Raw genomic sequence first — 26,473 nt, forward strand, 5'->3', positions numbered from 1 at the left:
TTGTTTTAAATTGTAGCAGTTATAGAGTGCAGCAGAGAAACAAGCCCCAATTGGAGCAGCCTACTTTGGCGTTGACCTCAAGCTTACAACCATTATTTGCCAACATTTCTTACCCATGATTTAAAAAAAACAAAGCCCAAAGATGTGCAGGTTAGGTGGATTGGCCATGCTAAATTGCCCTTTAGTGTCAGGGAGACTGGCTAGAGTAAATACATGGGGTGATGGGGACAGGGCCTGAGAGGGATTGTGGTCAGTGCAGACTCAATGGGCCGAATTACCTCCTTCTGCACTGTACGATTCTACGATCTATGATCTAAAGCAGCTTACATTTCACATGGAAACATAGGAGCAATAGGCCATTCAGCCCCTCAAATGTGCTCCATCATTCAACTACACCATAAATGATCATCTATCTCAACACCTGCACTATCCCTTTCATATCATCAGTATTTAGATATTTATTGATCTCTGCCTTGAACGTACAACTGAGCTTCCACAGCCCTCTGGAGTAGAGAATTCTAAAGATTCACCACTGTCTTGAATGAAGAAATTCTTCCTCATTAAGACGGTGGTGAATCTTTAGAATTCTCTATTCCAGAGGGCTGTGGAAGCTCAGTCATTGAGTGTGTTCAATAAATGGCTTGCCTCTTGTTCTGAGACTGTGTCCCTAGATCCTAACCCTCCCCAGCCAGGGAAACCATCCTTTCTGCATCAACCCTATCAAGCTCCCTAAAGAGTCTGCAAGTTCCAAGAGGATCACTTTTCATTCTCCTAAATGCTTGAGAATACAGGTCCAATCTCCTCAATCTCTCTTCATAGGACAGTCCCACCATCCCAGGAATTAGTCTGGTGAACCTCCACCCTCGCTCCCTTGATGGCAAGTAACATACTTGGCGGCACGGTAGCACAGTGGTTAGCACTGCTGCTTCACAGCTCCAGGGTCCCGGGTTCGATTCCCGGCTCGGGTCACTGTCTGTGTGGAGTTTGCACATTCTCCTCGTGTCTGCGTGGGTTTCCTCCGGGTGCTCCGGTTTCCTCCCACAGTCCAAAGATGTGCGGGTTAGGTTGATTGGCCAGGTTAAAAAAAAATTGCCCCTTAGAGTCCTGGGATGCGTAGGTTAGAGGGATTAGCAGGTAAAATATGTGAGGGTAGGGCCTGGGTGGGATTGTGGTCTGTGCAGACTCGATGGGCCGAATGGCCTCCTTCTGCACTGTAGGGTTTCTATGAAAACTTCCTTGGGTAAAGGGACCAAAACTATACACAGTACCCAATGTGCAGTCCCACCAAGGTTCTATGCAATTGAAGCAAGTATTTGTACATACTATACATTACGTGAGCCTTTAAAATATCATACTCACTCAACTCCGTGGTAACGGCATTCTGTAGCCTTCTCAAATGGCAACTCTTTTAGCTTCTGTAAGGTCATTTCTGGAGTCAGTGGAAACTCATTTTCACTGACAAAGAGAAAGTTGTTTGTCAAAAAGCACAACGCTAAGATTTGAGCCTTGGTGACTTCTTTTGAACAATTTTAGCTTTTCAAAAAATTCTCAGTAATTATATCCACAAAATACATAATAATTCTAAGTAATAATTGTAAACATCCTAGATAATTTAAAAAATGATTTGGAATAATAATCAGTTGTATAAAAGTGGAATAAAAGCACCATTTTAAAAGGCCAACGTGTAGGAGTGTACCAGAACACATTAACTGCTTCTCTTCATGGCGGCACGGTGGCACAGTGGTTAGCACTGCTGCCTCATAGCGCCAGGGACCCGGGTTCAATTCCAGCCTCGAGTCACTGCCTGTGTGGAGTTCACACGTTCTCCCCGTGTCTGCGTGAGTTTCCTCCGGGTGTTCCGGTTTCCTCCCACAGTGTTGGTTAGGTGAATTGGCCATGCCAAATTCTCCCTCAGTGTACCCGAATAGGCGCCGGAGTGTGGTGACTAGGGGATTTTCACAGTAACTTCATAAATTGTGACTAATAAATAAATAATCTTTTAACAAACTACTTTGGAGCAAGTTAAGAACTAAATTATCAGTAGAATAGTTGGCGGAAGCAAAACGGATCAGAAAATATAGATCTAAACAATCCCAACCTGCAGTATTCTATCACATTGTATGATATTTGTAGATTTACACACTTGCTTTTGCCCTCACTAATTTGTACCCCTTTCCAATTTCTCCTGATGGTGTGTCGTTTGCTCAGTATTTTTCTAAAGGTATTGGATATCTATTCCCTGGTTCCTGATCCAAACTGATGTAATATTGTAACACACAAGGAAATCTTTCAGCTCTTCTTGCCTGCAATAAAATTAGACCACTTTCGGAAGCTGATTTTACATCATAAGAACATAAAAACTAGGAGCAGGAGTAGGCCATCTGGCCCCTCGAGCCTGCTCCGCCATTCAATAAGATCATGGCTGATCTTTTTGTGGACTCAGCTCCACTTACCCGCCCGCTCACCATAACCCTTAATTCCTTTACTGTTCAAAAACTTATCTATCTTTGCCTTAAAAACATTCAGTGAGGTAGCCTCAACTGCTTCAGTGGGCAGGGAATTCCACAGATTCACAACCCTTTGTGTGAAGAAGTTCCTCCTCAACTCAGTCCTACATCTGCTCCCCTTTATTTTGAGGCCATGCCCCCTAGTTCTAGTTTCACCTGCCATTGGAAACAACCTCCGTGCTTTTTCTTATCTATTACCTTCATACTCTTGTGTTCCTATCAGATCCCCCCCTCATTCTTCTGAATTCCAATGAATATAAATCCCAGTCTACTCAGTCTCTCCTCATAAGCCAACCCTCTCAACTCCGGAATCAACCTAGTGAATCTCCTCTGCACCCCCTCCAGTGCCAGTATATCCTTTCTCAAGTAAGGAGACCAAAACTGTACATAGTATTTCAGATGTGGCCTCACCAGCACCTTATACAGCTGCAACATAACCTCCCTGTTTTTAAACTCCATCCCTCTAGCAATGAAGGACAAAATTCCATTTGCTGCCTTAATTACCTGCTGTACCTGCAAGCCAACTCCTGGAGATTCCTGCACAAGGACACCCAGGTCCCTCTGCACAGCAGCATGCAGCAATTTTTTACCATTTAAATAATAGTCCATTTTGCTGTTATTCCATCATGCCATTTTCATTTCTCCCCTAAATTGGAAGACAAATAGAGAAGCGAAACGCTGCTTACCCTCTCTGTATCAGTAAAGGCTGGAGCTCAGCAATTGGAAAACCTTCTGGAGTAAAATACTTCAGCAGTTCCTTGGCATCAAGCTGGACTGGAAGTACTCTTTGGCTATCCTTGAGGCCCAGTAGAGTCTCAGATGAGCTTGCCAATATGGAACCAGCCCTGGTGTGAATATACATAGTTTGAAATGAAACATGCCAGTTAAAATGTAAGACTTGCGTTTCTATCACTTTGTTTATGACCTCAGGATGTACCAAAGCACTTCACAGCCAATGAGAATCTTCCACAGTGTAGTAAGTATTGTAATATAGGAAATATATATACTTCAGCTTCAGAAAGTTACAGTAATAATTCACATATTTCATTTGCTTATCCTCATTAACTTTCTATTAGGATAAACATCATAGCAATATTAACCAATTTATAATAAAGTATAGCCAAAAGAATATAGGGAGAGAGTTGCATCCTCATGTAAAATATTGTTTCCTAATTTCACATCTGAAGGGACTCCCTTTATTAGACAAAACCCCTGATTCTGGACTCCACAACCAGTGGAAATACTTTTTATCTAGCTTATCTGTTTCCCCTTAATATACTGAAGGATTCAATTAAATTATCCCTTAACCGTCTAAATTCCAAAGAATACAATCCCCATTTGTTCAATATCTCCTCTCAGCTTAACCCTTGCAGTTCAAATATCATTCTATTAAATCTACATAGCACTCCTTCCAACTCCAATATATCTTTTCAAGATCTGGTGCCCAGAACCGGTCATAGTTCTCCAGGTGTGGTGTAACCAGGGGCCCGTTTTGCTGAAATATAACTTTTATCCTAGTCCTCTAAATGTAGAAGCAAACATCCCATTAGCCTTTTTGATCAGTTGGTCATGGGTGGGTACAGAAAATAATGAGTCTCTTAGGATCACGCACTGTTTCTAGCTATTCACCATTTAGAAAGTATATGATCAGCTGAACATTTTCAAGGTATTCAGTCACCCTATCCTTAAGACTCCAGTAGTAATGCGATAAATAATAATGTGCTAAAATAATGCAACTAACAAGAGCTAGTGCTGCATGTCACATCAACACAATTAAGTACTTCCATTCTGTCCTGTAAAGGTGGCACAGTGGTTAGCACTGCTGCCTCACAGTACCAGGGACCTGGGTTCGATTCCCAGCTTGGGTCACTGTCTGTGTGGAGTTTGCACGTTCTCCTCGTGTTGCATGGGTTTCCTCCGGGTGCTCTGGTTTCCTCCCACAGTTCGAAAGACGTGCTGGTTAGGGTGCATTGGCCATGCTAAATTCTCCCTCAGTGTACCTGAACAGGTGCCGGAGTGTGGCGACTAGAAGAATTTCACAGTAACTTTATTGCAGTGTTAATGTAAGCCTACTTGTGACACTAATAAATAAACTTTAAAACTTTATTTTTCTAGTTGGCAACTTTATAGGATCTAGCAAATGTTTTCTGTAATAAAAGACTTGTCAAACCTAAGCACATTTTTTATTAATAAAGTAAATTAGTTAAAATGTGTTTTTAATCTTTCTCAATTTTAACTGAAGAACATGCTGTGGTGTTTTATTCAAATAGCCCCATTTCCCTCAACACACACTCCATATGTTTCTGGGCTGAAGGTGCCAGGATGCTTATGAAACAAAGGATTTAAATGATCACATTTTTTACAAAGTAACAATTCTGCACTGTGTAAAACAAGGTCAGTGCTGCAATCTGTATTTATTACTGTGTCTTTACAGGAAGTCACTAGTTACATTCTAAATGTCACACTGTGAAATGCAAGTTGTTTCAAAATAAAGACCACTTCCCTCAGAATCCCAGCTATCGTTTCCAAAGTGGCTGCCGCATTCACTGCCTCAAACAATCACACTTACATCTCCATGTACCCAGAGTGTTCGATTTAAAACTAGAACACACAACTAATAAGTCAGGTCATGTTCCCCCCTCTGCTCTCAAGAGTAAGTTTCCTTGCCCCCTACAAAAAGCAGAGGAATTTAGTTTTGCACGTGTAGTCTGAGACAAGATGATGTAGCGGCATCAGGAGGTAAGACTGTGGCAATGGAAGTGTCACGAAAAAGAGTCACGCTTTTAAAACACAAGTGCTGCAAAAGCTCGAGGCAGACAGGACACAAAAATTGAATTCAGGAGAGAGAAGCCAGATATCAGCTTTATGCCAAGGAAGGGAACCGCCCGTGTCGGGGAGCGTTTTTGTTATTTTCTGTGAGAGCAAGCTGTAATGATGAAAATAAGCAAAGCCAATCCTAATCATTATATATGAGCATCTAATGAGTAGGCTGATGGTAACATTTCTTACAGTTTCATCTTGCCACATATTGGCTGTAATTTTAGCGCCTCACAGAACAGCATTCTCTGCTGGCCTCGGAGAGGATCTTACGAGCTTTGGCCGGGCAAGGTGGTAAAATTCCGGCAATTGCCTTTGGCAAGTTTGAAGGAATACTAGTGCAAAAGGTATGAGTATCTACATCACAAGTGCCCTCCATGACTCTGCTCAGAGTCAGAAAGTTGTACCACTCCAGAACTTGGGTGCAAAAAATCTATTTAACACTCCAGTACAGTGCTGAGGGGAGTGCGGCACTGTCTTTCTCATGAGGCATTAAACCGGAACGTAAAAGATCCCATGGGACTATTTTGAAGAACAGCAGGGAAGATCCCCCTGGTGTCCTGACCATTATGTATCCCACAATCAGCATCATCTGATCATTACCACATTGTTGCTTGCATGTGGCTTGCGGTGTGCAAATTGGCTGTCATATTTCCTACAATACAACAGTGACTGCACTTTGCTTGTTCTAAAGCGTCCTGAGCTTATGAGAAGTGCTACGTCAGTGCTACATTCCTTTTGTTATATCCCTCGGTGATGCTATTGAACAGGTGGATCCACATAAAAGATTGCTACGGGGTATCTTTGGCAGCTCCATGTTTGTAACAGCGTGCAGCGATTTAATTTGTGCGTATACAAGTGCTGTGTGAACAATAACGCCTTTTGTTAACATTTCATTTCAGAATGATCTTCATGTAATCTTTGATCACACTCCTGTCCGTCATATACTGAATTCAAGCTTAGAACCAGAAACTGTTTCATAACCTCAGTGTCAGCAGGAGAGCTCAGAAACTGTCACGACTGGTAAATCCTAGCGTTTCCAAAAATAATGAAAACTAGACAGCTTTTGCAATGAAAATGAACAAAGCTTTGAACAAGACTGGTGCCTTCCAAATTAAATGAGAAACATGTTTTACCTGGATTTCTGTCTGCTTCTTACAAGGTTTTCATAGTTTTGAAGAACGCTTCTCTCAGGCCACTGTGACGGGCTGACTGTTGAGACATCACTGTCTAAGTAGACAAAAGGTTAAAAATTCACATGATGCGCAAGCTCCTTAAAAAGACCCAGATGTTTGTGTGCACTGTACATAAAGGGGAAGAAGAGTCTATTGGAATACTTATGGCTCAGTGTTGATCTTTTCAATATACAGAAAAACATTTCCAGCTGGAATCTATTACTTAAGGAAAACCTGGCAATTTGATTTGATTTATTATTGTCACATGTATTAACATAGTGAAAAGTATTGTTCCTTGCGCGCTATACAGACAAAGCATACCCTTCATAGAGAAGGAAACGAGAGGGTGCAGAATGTAGTGTTACAGTCATAGCTAGGGTGTAGAGAAAGATCAACTTAATGCAAGGTAAGTCTATTCAAAAGTCTGAGTAGTAGTAGGGAAGAAGCTGTTCTTTAGTCGGTTGGTACTGAACTCAGGCTTTTGTATTTTTTTCCCGACGGAAGAAGGTGGAAGAGAGAATGTCCGGGGTGCATAAGAACATAAGAACTAGGAGCAGGAGTAGGCCATCTGGCCCCTTGAGCCTGCTCTGCCATTCAATAAGGTCATGGCTGATCTTTTCGTGGACTCAGCTCCACTTACCCGCCCGCTCACCATAACCCTTAATTCCTTTACTATTCAAAAATGTATCTATCCTTGCCTTAAAAAACATTCAATGGGGTAGCCTCAACTGCTTCACTGGGCAGGGAATTCCACAGATTCACAACCCTTTGGGTGAAGAAGTTCCTCTTCAATTCAGTCTTAAATCTGCTTCCCCTTATTTTGAGGCTATGCCTCCTCGTTCTCGTTTCACCCACCAGTGGAAACAACTTCCCTGCTTTTATCTTATCTATTCCCTTCATAATCTTATATGTTTCTATAAGATCTCCCCTCATTCTTCTGAATTCCAATGAGTATAGCCCCAGTCTACTTGGTCTCTCCTCATACACCAACCCTCTCAACTCCAGAATCAACCAATGTGAATCTTCTCTGCACCCCCTCCAGTGCCAGTATATCCTTTCTCAAGTAAGGAGACCAAAACTGTACACAGTACTTCAGATGTGGCCTCACCAGCACCATGTACAGTTGCAACATAATCTCGCTGTTTTTAAACTCCATCCCTCTAGTAATGAAGGACAAAATTATATTTGCCTTCTTAATTACCTGCTGCACCTGCAAATCAACTCCCTGAGATTCCTGCACAAGGACACCCAGGTCCCTCTGCACAGCAGCATGCTGCAATTTTTTACCATTTAAATAATAGTCCATTTTGCTGTTATTCCTACCAAAATGGATGACCTCTCATTTACCAACATTGTACTCCATCTGCCAGACCCTCGCCCACTCACTTAGACTATCTATATCCCTTTGCAGACTTTCAGCGTCCTCTGCACACTTTGCTCTGCCACCCATCTTAGTGTCATCTGCGAATTTTGACACACATTTGGTCCCCAACTCCAAATCATCTATGTAAATCGTAAACAATTGCGGTCCCAACACTGATCCCTGAGGCACACCACTAGTCAGTGACTGAATTATGCTGGCTGCTTTGCCAAGGCAGCGGGAAGTATAGACAGAGCCAATGGATGGGAGGCTGGTTTGTGTGATGGATTGGGCTACATTCAATGCTTTTTGGTGCTTATGGTACTTGGATGCCCTTTCAAAACAAATTCTTACAGGTTTAGTATTTGCAATGGAGAAAGAGAAGGGGGAAAGCCGTATCAAAACTCCATCCAGTATTAACCCTTAATGAGACCATTTTCATTTCAGGTGCGCCTCTTATAGACATCGGAGTATTTCCACAGTATTTAATTGGGACTTTGGCAGCAGCTTATTGTTTAATTTGTGTGCAGGCACCGTCAGTTGGCAAGGTCGGTGCACACTCCAGGCACTAATAAGAGAGAAAACACTGACATGCAGCACTGTCTGATCTGTCAATAAGTCTGAAAAGTTACTTTTTGCTGCTCAGCATATTTTCTCAGGTGTGTGCATCTTTCTGTATCGGTATTTTGTAAAGGTGAGAGGAAAGAATAATCGGATTTTAAACACGTTAGGAATTCAACGAGGGGTGTTAGCACGGAATGATGAGAAAGTAACACGCGTCAAATGTTAAGACAATATATTTATATCTTTTGATGGATGCTATTATCTCTTAGAATTAGGTTGTCAAATCAGCGAATCATATTTATGGCAGGGAAATAGGCCACTCGGCCCACTGTATCTGTGCTGGCTGAAAAATGAGCCACCCAGCTTAATCCCACTTTCTAGCATTTGGTCTGTAGCCCTGCAAGTTACAGCACTTCAGGAGCATTTATTAAATGAGTTGAGGGTTCGAGCCCCTACTACCCTTTCAGGCAGTGAGTTCCAGACCCCTAAAACCCTCTGGGCGAAAACATTTCTCCTGATCTTCCCTCTACTCTTTCTACCAATCGCTTTAAATCTATGCCCCCTGGTCGCTGACTTTTCTGCTAAAGTAAATAGGCCCTTCCAATCCCACCATCCTGGTTCCTCAAACAATTTTGTACATCTCAAACAAATCTCCCCTCAGCCTCCTGTGGTTTAAGGAGATCAATCCCCGCCTATCCAATCTATCCTCATCGCTGCAATTTCCCAGTCCTGCAATATTCTCATAAATCACCTCTGCACCCTTTCTAATGCAATTATACCCTTTCTGTAATGAGGCAACCAGAACTGCACACATTACTCAAGCAGTGGCCTTCCTAATTTTTTATATAGTTCCAGCATAACCTCCCTGCTCTGATTTTCTAAGCCTCAGCTAATACATTAAAGGATTCCACAAGCCTTCTTAACTATATTATCGGTATTGGCAAGCAAAATCAAGGAAAACCCAAAGATGTCTTGTCAATACATTAAGAGTAAGAGGCTACCTACTGCTTGCTATTTCCTCCTTGGCTTCTTTTAACAGCGTGGGGTACATTCCACCCTTTTTTGTGGATGGCACAGTGGTTAGCACTGCTGCCTCACACTGCCAGAGACCCAGGTTCAATTCCGACTTTGGGTCACTGTCCGTGTTCACACATTCTCCCCATGTCTGCGTGGGTTTCCTCCGGGTGCTCCGGTTTCTTCCCACAGTCCAAAGATGTGTGGATTAGGTAGATTAGCTGTGCTAAATTGCCCCTTAGTGTCAAGGGGATTAGCAGGATAAATACTTGTTATTGTTATGGGAATAGGGCCTGGGTGGGATTGTGGTCAGTGCAGACTCGATGGGCCAAATGGCCTCCTTCTGCACTGTAGGGATTCTATGAATTTGGTGTTAATCATAATCGTTCAAATTATGAGGGGCATGAACAGAGTGGATAAGGAGTAGCTGCTTCCCTCAGTTGAAAGGTCAGTCATGAGAGCATATGGGTTCAAGGTGAGGGGTAGGAGGATTAGAGGGGGGAATGTGAGGAAAGTCTTTTTACCCAGAGTGTGGAATGCGCTGCCCAAGAGGGTGGTAGAGGCGAGTTCCCTCACATCCTTTAAAAAACACCGGGATGAGCACTTGGCACATCATAACATTCAAAGCTGTGAGCCAAGTGCTGGTAAATAGGGTCAGTTGTTTCTCATGTGTCGGTGCAGGCTTGATGGGCTGAAGGGCCTCGTCTGCACTGTTTGACTCTAATCTACGTCTTTCAGACATTGGACTCTTTTTTTTCTTTCACTTCTAATTTTGCTGTTTTTTGACTGCTTTTCGCATGATGTGGAGATGCCGGCATTGGACTGGGGTGGACATAGGTTAAAGTCCAACAGGTTTATTTGGAATCACGAGCTTTCGGAGCACTGCTCCTTCATCAGGTGAGTGAGTGGACACACCTGATGAAGGAGCCGTGCTCCGAAAACTCGTGATTCCAAATAAACCTGTACTTTCCATATGTAATCCAGTCATCACGTCTAGTTTTATTTTTGAGTAAATAGCTTTTAAAACTTCTTTATTTTCTCTCTCCACTTTTCTGGCCTTGTCGAGTTAATCACTCTGGCCAGATTTCACTCCTTCATTTTAACAGCTCCTTAAAAATAATATTATTTCTGCTCATTGGCAATGTGAGGCAATCTAGTTTTCTGAAACTTGGTGTTCATTTTGCTTTTGTATCTTTGTTCATTGCATCAGACTTAACCGTACGGGAATCTCCCAAGGCTGATGACTGCCCATTGTTTAATCACAGAGTTCTTTGTACATTGGTGAACTCTAGGTCTAAATGTTATTGATACTTTATTTATGGGGAGGCACGGTGACACGGTGGTCAGCACTGCTGTCTCACAGCACCAGGGACCCAGGTTTGATTCCCGGCATGAGTCACTGTCTGTGTGGAGTTCACACATTCTCCCCGTGTCTGCGTGGGTTTCCTCCGGGTGTCCGGTTTCCTCTCACAATCCAAAGATGTGTAGATTAGGTGGATTGGCCATGCTAAATTGCCCCTTAGTGTCAGGGGGACTAGCTAGGGTAAATGCATGGGGTTATGGGGATAGGGCCTGGATGGGATTGTGGTCGGAGCAGACTCGATGGGCCGAATGGCCTCCTTCTGCACTGTAGGATTCTATGATTTCACTTACTGTCACAAGCAGATATCTGCCACTAACTTCACCCTTTCATTCTCTGCTCTATCGTGGTCATCCTTACACGACCCAATTAATCGCGGGCAAGTTCTAAAGATACAAATCATGTGCATTTTTAAATGGCATTTTAAGCTTTGAAAATCAATTAATGATGGAAAGGAGGCATTAGACCTTTATTTGTGCAATTCACAACTCCAGGGAGGAGCAGAGAGTCATTATAGAAGTGCAATTTTATATTCTTTTAAAAAAAGTTGAATTTCTGCACAATGTCTAACTCACCAGCATGGTTAACAGCTTGCTCTTGTTTCTCACGTATGTTGCCCAGAGTGGTGCTTGGCAGATTCCTGCCATACTGCCGAAAGTACTGTTCTCTTGCCAAGGTTAACAGTGCTTTCAATTCATTGACTGGAATTAATGACGGCTTTTTATCCATCTCCCTGCTTTCTGCAGAAATAAAATAAAGCAAAGGCTGACTATAGAAACGGCCAAAATAATGTATTTTGTAAAATATTCACAGCGTTTCAATGGACATTCACAATTTGCCGATACAAGGGGGCATGATGGCATAGTGGTTAGCATTGCTGCCTCACAGCGCAAGGGACCCAGGTTCAATTCCAGCCCTGGGTCCCTGTCTGTGTGGATTTTGCCTGTTCTCGTGTCTCTGTGGGTTTCCTCCGGGTGCTCCGGTTTCCTTCCACATTCTGAAAGATATGCGGGTTAGGTGCATTGGCCATGCTAAATTCTCCCTCAGTGTACCCGAACAGGCGCCAGAGTGTGGCGGCTAGGGGATTTTCACAGTAACTTCATTGCAGTGTTAATGCAAGCCTACTTATGACACTAGCAAAGCTTCTCTTTTCTCAGTTTTGTGGATGCAAATAAATATTTTACATAATATAATTCACCAAATTCTTAAAAAAAATAAATCTTAGTGCCATTTACCCACAATACTCCATGTTTTATTAGGAATACCTGGAGGTGACAGCAATATTATAAATCCATATACCAGGGGTGTAGCATTATGATGGTCTGTTGATCTTTAAATCACACTGCATCAATAGTAGCGGCTTCTTGACATTTAAATAAGATCCACTGAATTATATAGGACATTTGAAACATTGCTTACAGCCAAAATTATGATAGGCTGGTTTACATCAAAAAAGTACTCATCCCGAAACACTGATGCACTTAAATTCTATTCAAATGTGGAAATATTGTCCATTGTGAATTTGGGCAAATAATATAAAATTTTACAATGTTGACGGCCTGGACTTTGAGATCAGCAGTGAAGCAAGAGTGCTCACACTCGAAGAAAGCGGGCAGCATGGTGGCACAGTTGTTAGCACTGCTGACACACAGTGCCAGGGAGTCTGCACGTTCTGCCTGAGTCTGCGTGGGTTTCCTCAGGGCGTTCCGGTTTCCTCCCACAGTCTGAAAGACATGCTGGTCAGGTGCATTGGCCATGCTAAACTAACCCTAGTTTCAGGGGGATTAGCTAGGGTAAATACATGAGGTTATGAGGATAGGGTCTGGGTGGGATTGTGGACTGTGCAGATCCGATGAGCCAAATGGCCTCCTTCTGCACTGTCGGATTTTATGATTCTATGGAAGTTGCCCATAAAGATCTAGTGATCTTTGGCATAGATTTCCCCTTTCCAAAAAGAAGTTTAAATCTGCTAACGATTCAAGGGAATCTCCAGGTGCACAGCAGCAGCGATATCAACAAGCAGCCATTCACACGGAAGTATTCTCACAGACAGAAAACTAGGAACTTTAAAAACATAATTGTTCAGATAATAAAATAAATGATGATTAGATTAAAACCATTGGATAACTAAAATTTATCAATCCCAGATTTTAAAATTATTCATTGAGCTAGCACCTAACTGTTCTTTGCAGGAGAGAGGACCTTTTGGTTATAACAAGTCCTTGCCCTACAACATGGGTTCGTCATAACTGAAATTGCAGGTATCCCAACCTGTGTTTGAAGTGTTTCCTATCGTCCCTCCTGAATGGACTAACTCTGGCTCTGAGGTTATGTTCTCATGTCCTTGCCCCTCAACCCCCTGCCATTCCCCCGCTCCATATGTTTTTCTCCATCTACCCTAAAAATTCCTTTAAAAGTCAAAAGAAACCCACAATCAAATCACCCCTCAACTGTTTACACACATATGTACATACATTTATATATGTATATTTAATACGTATTTTCCAAGCCTAGTTTATATAATCTCTCCTCATATTCGAGCCCTTAAGAGTATTGATGATATTCTTGTGAATCTTCGAGGTCAATGTTCTAAGGTATAGTGGCCAGGACTGTACACATTACTCCAGGTGTGGTCTAACCAGGACTTTGTACAGTTGCAGAAAAACACCCTCTCCTTTATTTTCTAACTGGTATTCATTTATAGCATTTCATGAAGCTTTTTGTTTATTTTGCACCTAACCATTACATTTTAGTGACCTGTGTACATGCACCTTGACTCTCTCTAACTTTACTCATCTATTTTAAGTCCATAACGGACTTACTGATATCAAAATCCTTTTCCAGTTTTGTCCACTCACTTAATCTATCAATGTTTCTTTGTATACTTATGCTCTTATCCACACAATTTATTATACCATCAAACTTTGTGTCATCAGCAAACTTGGACATATGGTTAATACGTCATCTAAGTTATTAATAAATAGTTGAGGCTCCAGCACAGATCCTTGTGGACGCTACCAGTCACTTGCTTCCAATTCAAGTGCTTACCCATTATCCTTATTTTCAGACTTCTACCACCTAACCATCTCCTAACCAAGTGAGTAACTTGCCCTCAGTTTCATGAACTTTATTTGAGCTAACAGTCTCCTATGCAGGGCTTTATAAATAGAGGCAGATGGCACAAAAGCAATGTATTTATACAAAATCTTTACTAATCATTGGTTAGGTCTCAGCTGGAGTATTGGGCCCAATTCTGAGGTGAGAATAGATATAATTACGCCAGGGTTGAGGAACTTCAGTTACCTGGAGAGACTGGATAAGCTGGGATTGTTCTCCTTGGAGCAGAGAAGATGAAGATGAGATACAGTGGAGGCGGTCTAAATTATGAAGGGTTGTGATAGAGTAAGTCAGGAGAAACTGTTTCCTCTGACAGGAAGGCCAGTAACCAGAGGAACAGACAAAAGAACCCAAAGGGAGATGAGGAAATTTTTTATGCAAGTAATTTATTAGTGTCTGACTGAAAAAAATAGAAGTAGAGTCAAATAATAAATATCAAAAGGAAAATTTACAAATACTTGAACAGGAAAAAAATTGCAATGCATTGGGAATGAGCATGGGATTAATTAGATCTCTTTTAAAGGGCTGGCAGAGACAAAGGGCTTTGACAAAAGGTTGTCAGGACTTGAAACGTCAGCTCTTTTCTCTCCTTACAGATGCTGCCAGACCTGCTGAGATTTTCCAGCATTTTCTCTTTTGGTTTCAGATTCCAGCATCTGCAGTAATTTGCTTTTATTTTGGCAGAGACATTCCAGGTGAAATGGCCCCCTTCTACAGTATGATTCTTAAGACTGGGCCCATCCTTAACCCCACATCTAATGATCAACAATGTGCACAACATTATATCTTGCCAGATTTAGTCACAATGGTTGACTGGATGTTCAGAAGATTCTGAGAACAGTCGCACAATACACCACAAGACTTACTTAGAAACTCTCTTAGGGCAAGCGTTTGAACTTGGGCCAGCGTCTTCTCCCTGTGCACAAGCTGCTCTCCAGTAAGATAAGGCATTGCCCCGAGAAGCTCTGCAACATCACACTCTGCAGATGAAAACATGGATTAGTTCACACAGCGGCTGCCGGGAGCACATTCTGTTTCTGTATATTTGCCCTTTATCATGAATCAATTAATTTGTTCTATTAATTATCTCAGATAACAAATTGAAGATTCCATTAGAACTTGTGCAGAACACAATTTAAAAAAGGAACTCCCACGCACATTTATTCTTGGTTCACTTTTTATTAAGAGTTTGATGACTAACATATATATTGGTAATTATAGGTGATAGGCAAAAGAAATTTACTAAAAATGACAAATGATTAGAGCATTCAGGATTTGATATTTTAATACTTTTCCAGAAGTCAGAACATATCTGCATTATTTTTTTACCTAAAAGATTGTGATGAAAGAAATAGGCCTCCTTCACCATCACTGGGTCGAAATCCTGGAATTCTCTGTCAAACAGCACTGTGGGTGCATCTTCACCACATGGAACACAGCGGTTCAAGGCTGTAGCTCACGTCCACCTTCTCAAAAGCAACTGAGGATGGGCAATAAATGCTCGCTTTGCCAGTGACAGCCACATTCTAAAATCGAAGCTATACAGGGCAGTGAAGCTCAGGTGCTGAGGTATAAAATTATGTGAGGATGAACTTTGACCCACGTTACTGTAAACCTATTTCAAGAATCTGAAAGTCACGCAAGGCACTGTACCAAAAACTGGCCTTGGATAGAAATAAAGTCTTTGGATTGTCAATTTCCCGCAACATTGTTACTGCAATAAGACCACAGGATTGTATGATGTTTACATTCCAGGCTCCTGCCAGGAAGACAAAAACCACTACAGATGCAGCTGAGATTGCTGCAAAGAACATTGATGTGGATTGCCAGGGAGAGAAGTTTCACATTCCTCTCTAACATGCTTCTTCATCCCGTTGTACACTTTCTCCAATCGTGTAACTAACTGCACTCAGAAGTTCATCTGCCAAATGAACTATTTGCTGAACCAAAGGTCTCTTGAGAAGTCATTAGGCAATGGTGATTTAATCCTTGGGATAACGAAACAGTTTGCTCAAATCCTTCTGTGCTCCCATCAATCTTACAAATAATGTGCTACGCCGGTTTAAGACGGAAGCATGTTAAATTATTTTTAAAATGTGAGCCCATTAGCTCATAAATTGTGACTAAAAAATTAACATCTCCCTGGTTTCAAAGTACGCAAGATGAACCATTAAACGTGTTTCCACAGCATAAAACATTGATCTCAGTAGGAGTCAGTAATGGGGTCACAAAAGCTGACCGAATGCCCCTAGACCCAGCAGAGGTGAAAAGAAACGCCGAGAGTAAATGCTCTAAATTACAATCCATAAATACAAGTGACTGGACGTCCAGTGAGGACAGTCTCCACTGTAATAACTTCCATGATCAAATAACACTCACTGCCCAATCTCTCACTGAAAAATGGACACTTGGGTGAAGTAAAGGAGTGTGTTGGACTACATGTCAATGAGAGTCAGGGCCTTTGGGAGTGGGCAACCACTTAAGACTGGATGTAGCATTAAAAAAGAGATTGAATAGGTAGTTTTGCAAATGAATGTTATCTGCAAATCATTCCCACAGGGTAAAAAGCTGACAAGTTATTATTTTGCCTCAAGTTTTGCAAAGCAAGAGAAACTCCCTACACAATTCTCATCTCACTGATTCTGCAAATATCTTTTGAAACACTGTCAGGTTACCTAATGATTCAGCACTGTACAAATCCAATAATCAGTCTTTTCAGCAGCCAATGCACATGCATCATTTGACATTTTGTTAGCATGGCAGCATGCCAAGTAACTATTAACTCACTAGTCTATTATAATCCAATCATGTTCACATTCAGCTGCACGTAAATACTTCATAATCTTGGACTGTATTCTATAAATGAAAATACAAAAGCATTAACTAATAGGCTTAGTAAAATGCCAACTAGTGGGAAGCCAGTGAGTCAACGTTGTACACAATAAATGAGAATGATGTATGAAGCAGATTAGTGTGGCACTGAGAAGGTTCACTGCTGCTCGATAAGAAAAAGTAAGAGCAAAATGGAGGACCTTAGGTCTCGAAATTTAGGCCTTTCAAGATTAGTCAAACACGGGTATTATAAAGCAGCATTGGTTTCAGAATATAATTTAAAGTTGAGAATGAATTCATTGAAGTTTGCACAGGGAAATGAACTTGGGGAGTCATTTTCTAGACAATTACATTTCATCATGAAACAACCACATAAAAATTAACCCAAACGTTGGAGTTGAGTTAATCCCATACTTTTTATTTATTAGTCACGAGTAAGGCTTACATTTACACTGCAATGAAGTTACTGCGAAATTCCCCTAATCTCCACAGTCCGGCACCTGTTCGGGTCAATGCGCCTAACGCACGTTTTTCAGACTGTGGGAGGAAACTGGAGCACCCGGAGGAAACCCACGCAGACACAGGGAGAACGTGCAAGCTCCGCACAGGCAGTGACCCAAGCCGGGAATCGAACCTGGGTCCCTGATGCTGTGAAGCAGCAGTGCTAACCACTGCGCTGCCTTATTTCCACTCGGGTAAAAAAGGGGGTTTAAATTGTATAAATTAGCATTAGAAGGGGAGCTAATTAATTAGATCCATAAGTGGTGAAAGTTTGATAGCAACAAACACACTATAGAATAAGATAGATTCACACTTGCAATTCTCGATCCCAGCTAGGCACTTAGCTCAAAAATGTGTTTTAACTTGCGAACATGCGGAGCTGAGTGGAGTAATGATGCGAATATACAATGGCTCAGATTTTACAGTTGTGAAGTGAGAAACTGTCTGCATGTGCTCTGATTACCCTGTAAAACTGACAGCAATTTCTGGTGTCCACAGATACGCAGTTCCAGTAGTGGCTGTCAATGTCTCCTCCATAGGGTATACTGTTGTAGTCTTGCAGACAGCAAACTTTTAGAAGTTCATGAACTAATGAAAACTTCTCCTTTTATGCTGCAATATTGTTAATCCCACAAAAAAGTTACATCCTGTTAAAAAGGTGCAACTAGGTAAACCGCATAGTAAATCAGAATAAATTCTTAGCCTCTGGAAAACTAATTCTTTGCAACACGTTTTTCCTTTATGATAAAAATTCAATTTTTTTCCACTATATTTTTTAAAGATTGTTCATGATGTTCCTGCTTGTAATGTGTACATCCCAAACTTAATTTCACACTCTGCAAAATTGATCAAATGTGAAGGATAATCAGTGCATTTTACTTCCTGGTTTGCTGACTGTAGGAATACTTCTACGTGATTGGCTGCTTATTTTGCTTGATGGTGCCACTGCTGCTGTCTCCTTGACCAGGCACTAAATTCAGGTTAATGTCCGGAAAGGGTTAGTGGGCAAATTTCTTTTGAGGCGAGTGTGACGAGCGCCGACACGTCACTCCAAAAGCAAAATCAGGGCCAATATACTTATAATCCTCTCAATACATCCAAAAAGATCTAACAGTTATGTTACAAGCCATGTCATGGGAAAGTGGAACCAAAACTAAAAGTTTCAATACAAAATATGTCATTTCAGTTCCATTTGTACTATACTGTGAACAGAGTGTATTCTCAAATGTCCCTGCTAATGTACAGTAAGAAGTCTCACAACACCAGATTAAAGTCCAATAGGTTTATTTGGAAACACAAACTTTCAGAGCACTGTTCCTTCATCAGGTGAGTGGAGAGGTAGGTTCATAAACACACCTACCTCTCCACTCACCTGATCAAGGAGCAGCATTCCTAAAGCTAGTGATTCCAAATAAACCTGTTGGACTTTAACCTGGTGTTGAGAGACTTCTTACTGCGCCTCACCCCAGTCCAACACTGGCATCTCTACATCCCTGCTAATGTAGATTCTGGCAGGTTCCAAACTCATAGTTGCAACTGAAAATAGAAAGTTGGCTGTCCATATTCAAAACTACATTTCAGAAGTACCTCAGTTGTTGTGACACATTCCTGCCCTGAGGCGTGAAGGGTTCAATATAAATGCATGTTGAAAGGTACCAAGTAAATGCAGGTTATTTCCTTAAATGCAGTAACTAAGTATAACACTGTTGTAATGCTAAAGATTGTCAAGAAGGTGAAAGAAAACACCTTCCGGGCTATAGTGATCACCTAAAGTGGTAGTACTGAGTCACAAAGTTATAATGTCCTAACGCAATTGCCTCAATATAGAGATTTATATTTTTCATTTGTAATTGAAATTGAACAATTAATCTTTCTGAATCAGGAACCATCAGTGCACACTATCGACATTTGCCCAGAGTAATGGCCAGCTAAGTTCAGCTTTCTTGCGGAAGATTGACATTTATCTCTGATTATGCCAACCAACTTGAGGCCAAGAACTGGATGTTTTGCTGCTAATTATGGAAGCAGCAAACAGCCTCCCCAAAAGCTATCTTTGGATGTTATTTCTGTTGTGTTTTCTAACCGTTTCATTCCTGCTCAAAGTCCTTAAATTTCTACATGAGGCACATTGGAGGTGCGGTGGGGAGTGGTGGGTCGGGGGTTGCATTTCAATGTGTCAAAAGTACTGTCGTTGTCAAATTCACATTTAATTTGTTTTTTAAAAAAGGGGAAAAAATGGCTAATTGTGTCATGTTCACCTTCTTTGTCTTCAGCTCTTTCTTCCAACATCCCGTTCACTATGGCGACAGCTGCGGCTCCATTTATCTGGTTGGCTGTGTGAATCAGGATTCCCTTGCAGCCATCTTGACCGTTGCTTTGAACCAACAGGTAGTAGTTGCAAATCTCTCCTTTCATCTCAATCTCTGGAACTGAAAACAAACAAGGATTTGAAGCACCCTGAATGTGAATGCGATGAAAAATACTGCCATCAATAACATGTTTAAAAAATCATGTTGGATGACAAAAATAAAGCGCGAGACCAATATAATGAACTTTGACTTACAGTTATGGTGAATAGTCCAACAGACTTTATATTAGGAGTGAACTGATGGTTTTAATTAGTGCAAGCCACCACCATTAGGACCAGGAGAAAGAAAAGGCATTTTCCTATATTCAGCATACCCATCACATTCACAAGAGATGACCAGAAGACGGCACGGTGGCACAGTGGTTAGCACCGCTGCCTCACAGCACCAGGGACCAGGGTTCAATTCCGGCCTCAGGTCACTGTCTGTGTGGAGTTTGCATGTTCTCCCCGTGTCTGCGTGGGTTTCCTCCGGGTGCGCCAGTTTCCTCCCACAATCCAAAGATGTGCAGGTTAGGTTGATTGACCATGGAAAATTGCCCCTTAGTGTCGGGGGATTAGCAGGGTAAATATGTGGGGTTATGGGGTCTGGGTGGGATTGTGGTTGGTGCAGACTCGATGGGTCAAATGGCCTCTTTCTGCACTGTAGGGATTCTATTCTATGAACTATTTATACAGGGAAGTTAACGCTTCATTTGTTCAGCATTCATATACAAATACAGAGGAAACATTGCAAAACAGAATCAATAAAATAACACAAGCAATTTGGGTTTGACACAAAGTTAACAGTACATAAACCTGAAGCTAGAATTCAAGTGCGAGTTTTAACAAAATATAGACTGATTGATCAGTTGTAAGGCAATTATCACTTAAACCGTTCAGGACCTTTTTTATTGAAAAAGTGCATCAATCATGGAAGTCAGCTTCATCCTCGCCTCATTAGCTCCTGCAGCCCATGTGAGCTTTTCATGTTTCCAGTTCCTGCTCCCCTCTCAAGTCGCTTGTTCAATGGCTTTACTTAAGAAGGTTTCTGCCCCTGCCAAATATTTGGAATTGCAGTTGCTGAAAAGGTTATATGAGAATGGGGTAGGTTAAAGACAGGAGGGGTGCACTCCTAGATTGAATCTCCTGTTCCTTCTTCCCATGATGTGGCCCCATATCTGGTTCAGGCAACCCAGCATTGGACTCATTAGTCTGAGTCAATACACCTCAACTAACCTCATTCAAGAGGACAGATGGGCAGGCTGAATTTATACTTTCTGTGCAGTCCTGCCCCAAGGTAGCCACAATGTTATAGAGCAGAGTTTGTTATTTAACCAGTAAGCTGATGTTTAGCATAATTGCTGTCATCTGGTCAGCTATCTCTGACCTGTCAGTACAGTTGGATACTTAGCATTCAGAAATAAGAAAACAATGTGTTTCTGCTGGGTTGCCGTTGGAATGATAGCATCAGTAATGAAACAAACTTGAAGTGATGGGATGCAATAAATGTATCAGTTAAATGTGATTAGAATCAAGATTAACCACTAAAAAATTGAAATCACTACATTTATCATAGAATCCCTACAATACAGAAGGAGGCCATTTGGCCCATTGAGTCTACACTGACCACAATTCCACCCAGGCCCTATTCCCATAACCCTACATATTCACCCCACTAATCCCCCTGACACTAGGGTCAATTTAGCATGGCCAATCAACCTAAACTGTACATCTTTGGAGCGTTGGAGGAAATGGCAGCATGGTGGCACAGTGGTCAGCACTGCTGCTTCACAGTGCCAGGGATCTGGGTTCAATTCAAACCCCGGGTCACTGTCTGTGTGGAGTTTGCACGTTCTCCCCGTGTCTGCGTGGGTTTCCTCCGGGTGCTCCGGTTTCCTTCCACACTCCAAAGATGTGTGGGTTAGGTTGATTGGCCAGGCTGAATTGCCCCTAGTGTCAGGGGGATTAGTAGGGTAAAAAGGTGGGGTTACGGGAATAAGGCCTGGGTGGGATCGTGGTTGGTGCAGACTTGATGGGCCGAATGGCCTCCTTCTGCACTGTGGGGATTGTACGATTGTATGTAGGAAACCGGAGCACCTGGAGGAGACCCATGCAGACATGGGGAGAATGTGCAAACTCCACACAGACAGTGACCCGAGGCCAGAATCGAACCCGGGTCCCTGGCGCTGTGAGGCAGCAGCGCTAACCACTATGCCACCAAATTCATTTTTAACTCATTTGAATTTATTTCGTTATTTTTAAAAATTAGAGCTTGACAGTTGTAAAACAACGTAATTAACACCTGGCTGTTACTCTGCAAATGCTGTGGGATTAAGCAATCAGAAGTACTATAGGTGTCTGTTTGGCAGGTAGTCAACTATACAATGATCTGTGCACTGTCAAAACTGAGCTCCTTCCTAAATGGCTTCGTGGATTACTGCACTGTACTGAATGTCCACTTCACACACTGATCTGTGCTAAATATTCCTGATCTTAGCTGGTGCCGCAGTGATACACTGCAACTGTCCCTTGCATTTAGGGACTATTACTGCAGTATTGTTTGGGGATTGAAACATTTCAGAAACAAATAGGATTACTTAATAAAAAGACAAATGGAATGAGTAACTACTATCCTTAAATGAATCCTCTAACTGGGACTTCATTCACGTGCGTCGCATTTTAGTTCAAATGTTTTACATTAACTATTTAGCTAAATATTGTCACAGGAAAATCCAAGACTAAAATAAACAACATTTAGGCAGCCTTAGACATTGGATACAGGTCTGCATCATAAAACTAACCATACTTTTTTTTAAACCAATTGCACTTTTAACACCTAACAACAGCATTAATTATTCTCTGATCAATTGCCAATTCCATTCAGTTACTCAAGTAGGGACTTCAGTCATAGAATCCCTACAATGAAGAAGGAGGCCATTTGGCCCATCGAATCTACACCGACCACAATTCCACCCAGGCCCTATTCCCGTATATATTTACCCTGCTAATTCCCCTGACACTAAGGGGCAATTTAGCATGGCCAATCAACCTAACCCGCACATCTTTGGAGTGTGGGAGTAAACTGGAGCACCCGGAGGAAACTCACGCAGACACAGGGGAGAATGTACAAACTCCACACAGACAGTGATCTGAGGCCGGAATTGAACCCAGGTCCACGGCGCTGTGAGGCAGCAGCACTAACCACTGTGCCACCCCTTAAGTCAGGGTAGAGCTGTATGTGATCAAATTGGGAAATAAATATTCCAGGGTACACGATATTTAGGAAAGCCAAATGGAATGGCATAGGAGGGGGGTTGGCCCTGTTGACAAAAGATGATAGATGGACATCAGTGAGAAAGGATCTGGTCTCAGAAGATCATGACTTATTACCAGTATGGGTGGAAATTAGGAATTAGCAAGAATCAGAAAACACTGGTGGTGTTTATGGGCCCCTTAACTGTAGTTATACTGTTGGGTGGAGCATTAAATAAGAAATTATTTGAGCTTGTAAGAAAGACAATTAATAAAGGTGAGGGATTTGAATGTTCATATGACTGGGAGAATCAAATTGGCAAGAGTAGTCCAGAAAATGAACGTGTAAAAAGTTTATGTGACAGTTTCTTGGACTAATACATTGTGGAATCAACTAGTGCTAAAGCTAGAATTGCATAATGTAGCAGGATTAATTAGTAATATTTCGGTAAAAGATCCTTTAGGAAACAGTAATCATACTTGGAGGTTTCAGCCTCATTGTTCCACAGGAGCAAGCTGAGGGTAAGAGAGTTTGTTTCTAGACTTGACTTATTTATTTATTTTTCAGTGATTTTTGTGTTTAAAATCGGAGGTTTTTTCCGAAACCGGAAGTAGGCCCAGGAAAGGCCTGGGAAGATTTTTGGTGGGTTTAAAAGCAGGCCGCACTTTTGAGTGGGCAGCGTTGTAGCGGGCAGGGAGTAAGCAGGGAGCAGAGTGAGAGCTGTAAGGGCTTTGGCTCTAAGGGCTTCGGCAGAAAGGGTGAGGCAGGGTAAGTTTAATTCGTTTTGTTGTCTCCTCAATTGCAAATCTTAAGTTCAGTCCATGTGGATTCCGAGGAAAAGGGGGGGGGAAAATAGCTCATTGTTCCATTGGAGCAACTCTCTCTGCTAGTGGTAGTGGCAAGGTATCTAGAGGGGATGGGTGTGCAGGCAGTGCAATGTTCCTCTTGCAGTATGTTTGAGGTGAGGGACGCCGTCAGTGTCCCTGCTGATTACACCTGTGGGAAGTGCACCCATCTGCAGCTCCTCCAAAACCGTGTTAGGGAACTGGAGCTGGAGTTGGATGAACTTAGGATCATTAGGGACACAGAGGTGGCCATAGACAGGAGCTTCGTGGATATAGTTACTCCAGGAAAGGAAAATAGATGGGTGACAGTGAGAGGGGCTGGAAGGAAGCAGTCAGTGCAGGGATCCCCTGTGGTCGTTCCCCTTAGCAACAAGTATTCCGCTTTGGATGCAGTTGAGGGGGACGACATACCAGTGGTGAGCAGCAGTGAGCGGATCTCCAGCACCGAGTCCGTCCCTGTGGCTCGGGAGGGTAAGGGGGAGAGCGGGAGGGCAATAGTTATTGGGGACTCGTTAGTTAGAGGGATAGATAGGAGGTTCTGTGGCAGCAAAAGAGACTCACGGATGGTATGTTGCCTACCGGATGCCAGGGTCCGTGACGTCTCGGACCGTGTTTGCTGGATTCTTAAGGGGGAGGGGGAACAGTCACAAGTCGTGGTACACATTGGTACCAACGACATAGGTAAGAGAAGGGACGGGGATTTAAAACAGGAATTTAGGGAGCTGGGCTGGAAGCTGAGAGCCAAGACAAAACATGTGGTCATCTCTGGTATGCTGCCGGTGCCACGTGATAGCGAGTTGAGGAACAGGGAGAGAGTGCACTTAAACATGTGGTTGCAGGGATGGTGTAGGAGGGAGGGTTTCAGCTACGTGGATAATTGGAACACATTCTGGGGAAGGTGGGACCTGTACAAACAGGACGGGATGCACCTGAACCAGAGGGGCACCAATATCCTGGGAGGGAAATTTGCTACGGCTCTTCAGGGGGGTTTAAACGAATTTGTCAGGGGGGTGGGAAAAGGAGTTGTAGTCCGGAAGTCAGTGTTGAGGGTAGTGAGGTATTGGGGAAGGTATCAAGGTCAAGGGTGGGTACCAGTAGACAGGAAGGTGGGTTGAAGTGTGACTACTTCAATGCAAGGAGCATCCGGAACAAGGTAGATGAACTTGGGGCGTGGATTGGTACTTGGGACTATGATGTGGTGGCCATTACGGAGACGTGGGTAGAACAAGGACAGGAATGGTTGTTGGACGTTCCAGGGTATAGATGTTTCAGTAAGTGTAGGGAAGCTGGTAAAAAAGGTGGAGGAGTAGCATTGTTAATCAAGGAAAGTTTAACGGCTGCGGAAAGGCACTTCGAGGGGGATCTGCACACTGAGGTAATATGGGCTGAAGTTAGAAATAGGAAAGAAGCGGTCACGTTGTTAGGAGTTTACTATAGGCCCCCAAATAGTAATAGAGATGTGGAGGAAGAAATTACTAAGCAGATTATGGATAGGTGTGGGGGTCACAGGGTAGTTGTCATTGGGGACTTTAACTTTCCAAATATTGATTGGAACCTTTGTAGGTCGAATAGTTCGGATGGGGCAGTTTTTGTGCAGTGTGCAGAGGAGGGTTTCCTGACACAATATGTGGATAGGGCGACAAGAGGTGGGGCCACATTGGATTTGGTACTGGGAAATGAACCGGGCCAAGTGTTAGATTTGGTTGTGGGAGAGCACTTTGGAGATAGTGACCACAATTCGGTGTCTTTTGTTATTGCAATGGAGAGGGATAGGACCATACGGTAGGGCAAGGTTTATAATTGGGGGAGAGGTAATTATGATGCGATTAAGCAAGAATTAGGGGGCATAAGATGGGAACAGAAACTGTCAGGGAAAGGCACTAATGAAAAGTGGAACTTTTTCAAGGAACAAATACTGTGTGTCCTTGATAGCTATGTCCCTGTCAGGCAGGGAGGAAATGGCCGAGTGAGGGAACCATGGTTCACAAAAGAGGTGGAATGTCTTGTAAAAAGGAAGAGGGAAGCTTATGTAGGAATGAGGAAACAAGGTTCAGATGGTTCGATTGAGGGTTACAAGTTAGCAAGAAATGAACTGAAAAAGGGCTTAGGAGAGCTAGGAGGGGGCATGAGAAGTCCTTGGCGGGTCGGATCAAGGAAAACCCCAAGGTTTTTTACTCTTATGTGAGGAATAAAAGAATGACCAGGGTGAGGTTAGGGCCGGTCAAGAACAGTAGTGGGAACTTGTGTATGGAGTCAGTAGAGATAGGCGAGGTGATGAATGAATACTTTTCTTCAGTGTTCACCAAGGAGAGGGGCCATGTTTTTGAGGAAGAGAAGGTGTTACAGGCTAATAGACTGGAGGAAGTAGATGTTCGGAGGGAGGATGTACTAGCAGTTTTGAATAAACTGAAGGTCGATAAGTCCCCTGGGCCTGATGAAATATATCCTAGGATTCTTTGGGAGCAAGGGATGAGATCGCAGAGCCTTTGGCTTTGACCTTTGGGCCCTCATGTCCACGGGGATAGTGCCAGAGGACTGGAGAGTGGCAAATGTTGTTCCTCTGCTTAAGAAAGGGAATAGAAATGACCCTGGTAATTATAGGCGGGTTAGTCTTACTTCGGTGGTTGGTAAGTTGATGGAAAAGGTCCTTAGGGATGGGATTTACGACCATTTAGAAAGATGCGGATTAATCCGGGATAGTCAGCACGGATTCGTGAAGGGCAAGTCATGCCTCACAAATTTGATAGAATTTTTTGAGGAGGTAACTAAGTGTGTTGATGA

At 42.6% G+C, this 26,473-nt stretch overlaps 1 protein-coding gene across 1 annotated transcript in view; it reads right to left on the reverse strand.

The window, feature by feature from the left end:
* mtbp (MDM2 binding protein) overlaps positions 1-26,473 on the reverse strand; it is an 83,819-nt gene that overhangs the window by 23,174 nt on the left and 34,172 nt on the right. Inside the window, exons 12-17 of the mRNA XM_078216888.1 lie at positions 19,506-19,676; positions 14,781-14,894; positions 11,373-11,537; positions 6,461-6,554; positions 3,194-3,352; positions 1,360-1,455 (exon numbers count right to left, since the gene is read on the reverse strand). Coding sequence (XP_078073014.1) covers positions 1,360-1,455; positions 3,194-3,352; positions 6,461-6,554; positions 11,373-11,537; positions 14,781-14,894; positions 19,506-19,676 — 799 coding nt within the window. The remainder of the gene's footprint in view (positions 1-1,359; positions 1,456-3,193; positions 3,353-6,460; positions 6,555-11,372; positions 11,538-14,780; positions 14,895-19,505; positions 19,677-26,473) is intronic.

Source organism: Mustelus asterias, chromosome 7 (genome assembly GCF_964213995.1).
Source record: "Mustelus asterias chromosome 7, sMusAst1.hap1.1, whole genome shotgun sequence".
In the NCBI taxonomy this organism is placed as follows: domain Eukaryota; kingdom Metazoa; phylum Chordata; class Chondrichthyes; order Carcharhiniformes; family Triakidae; genus Mustelus; species Mustelus asterias.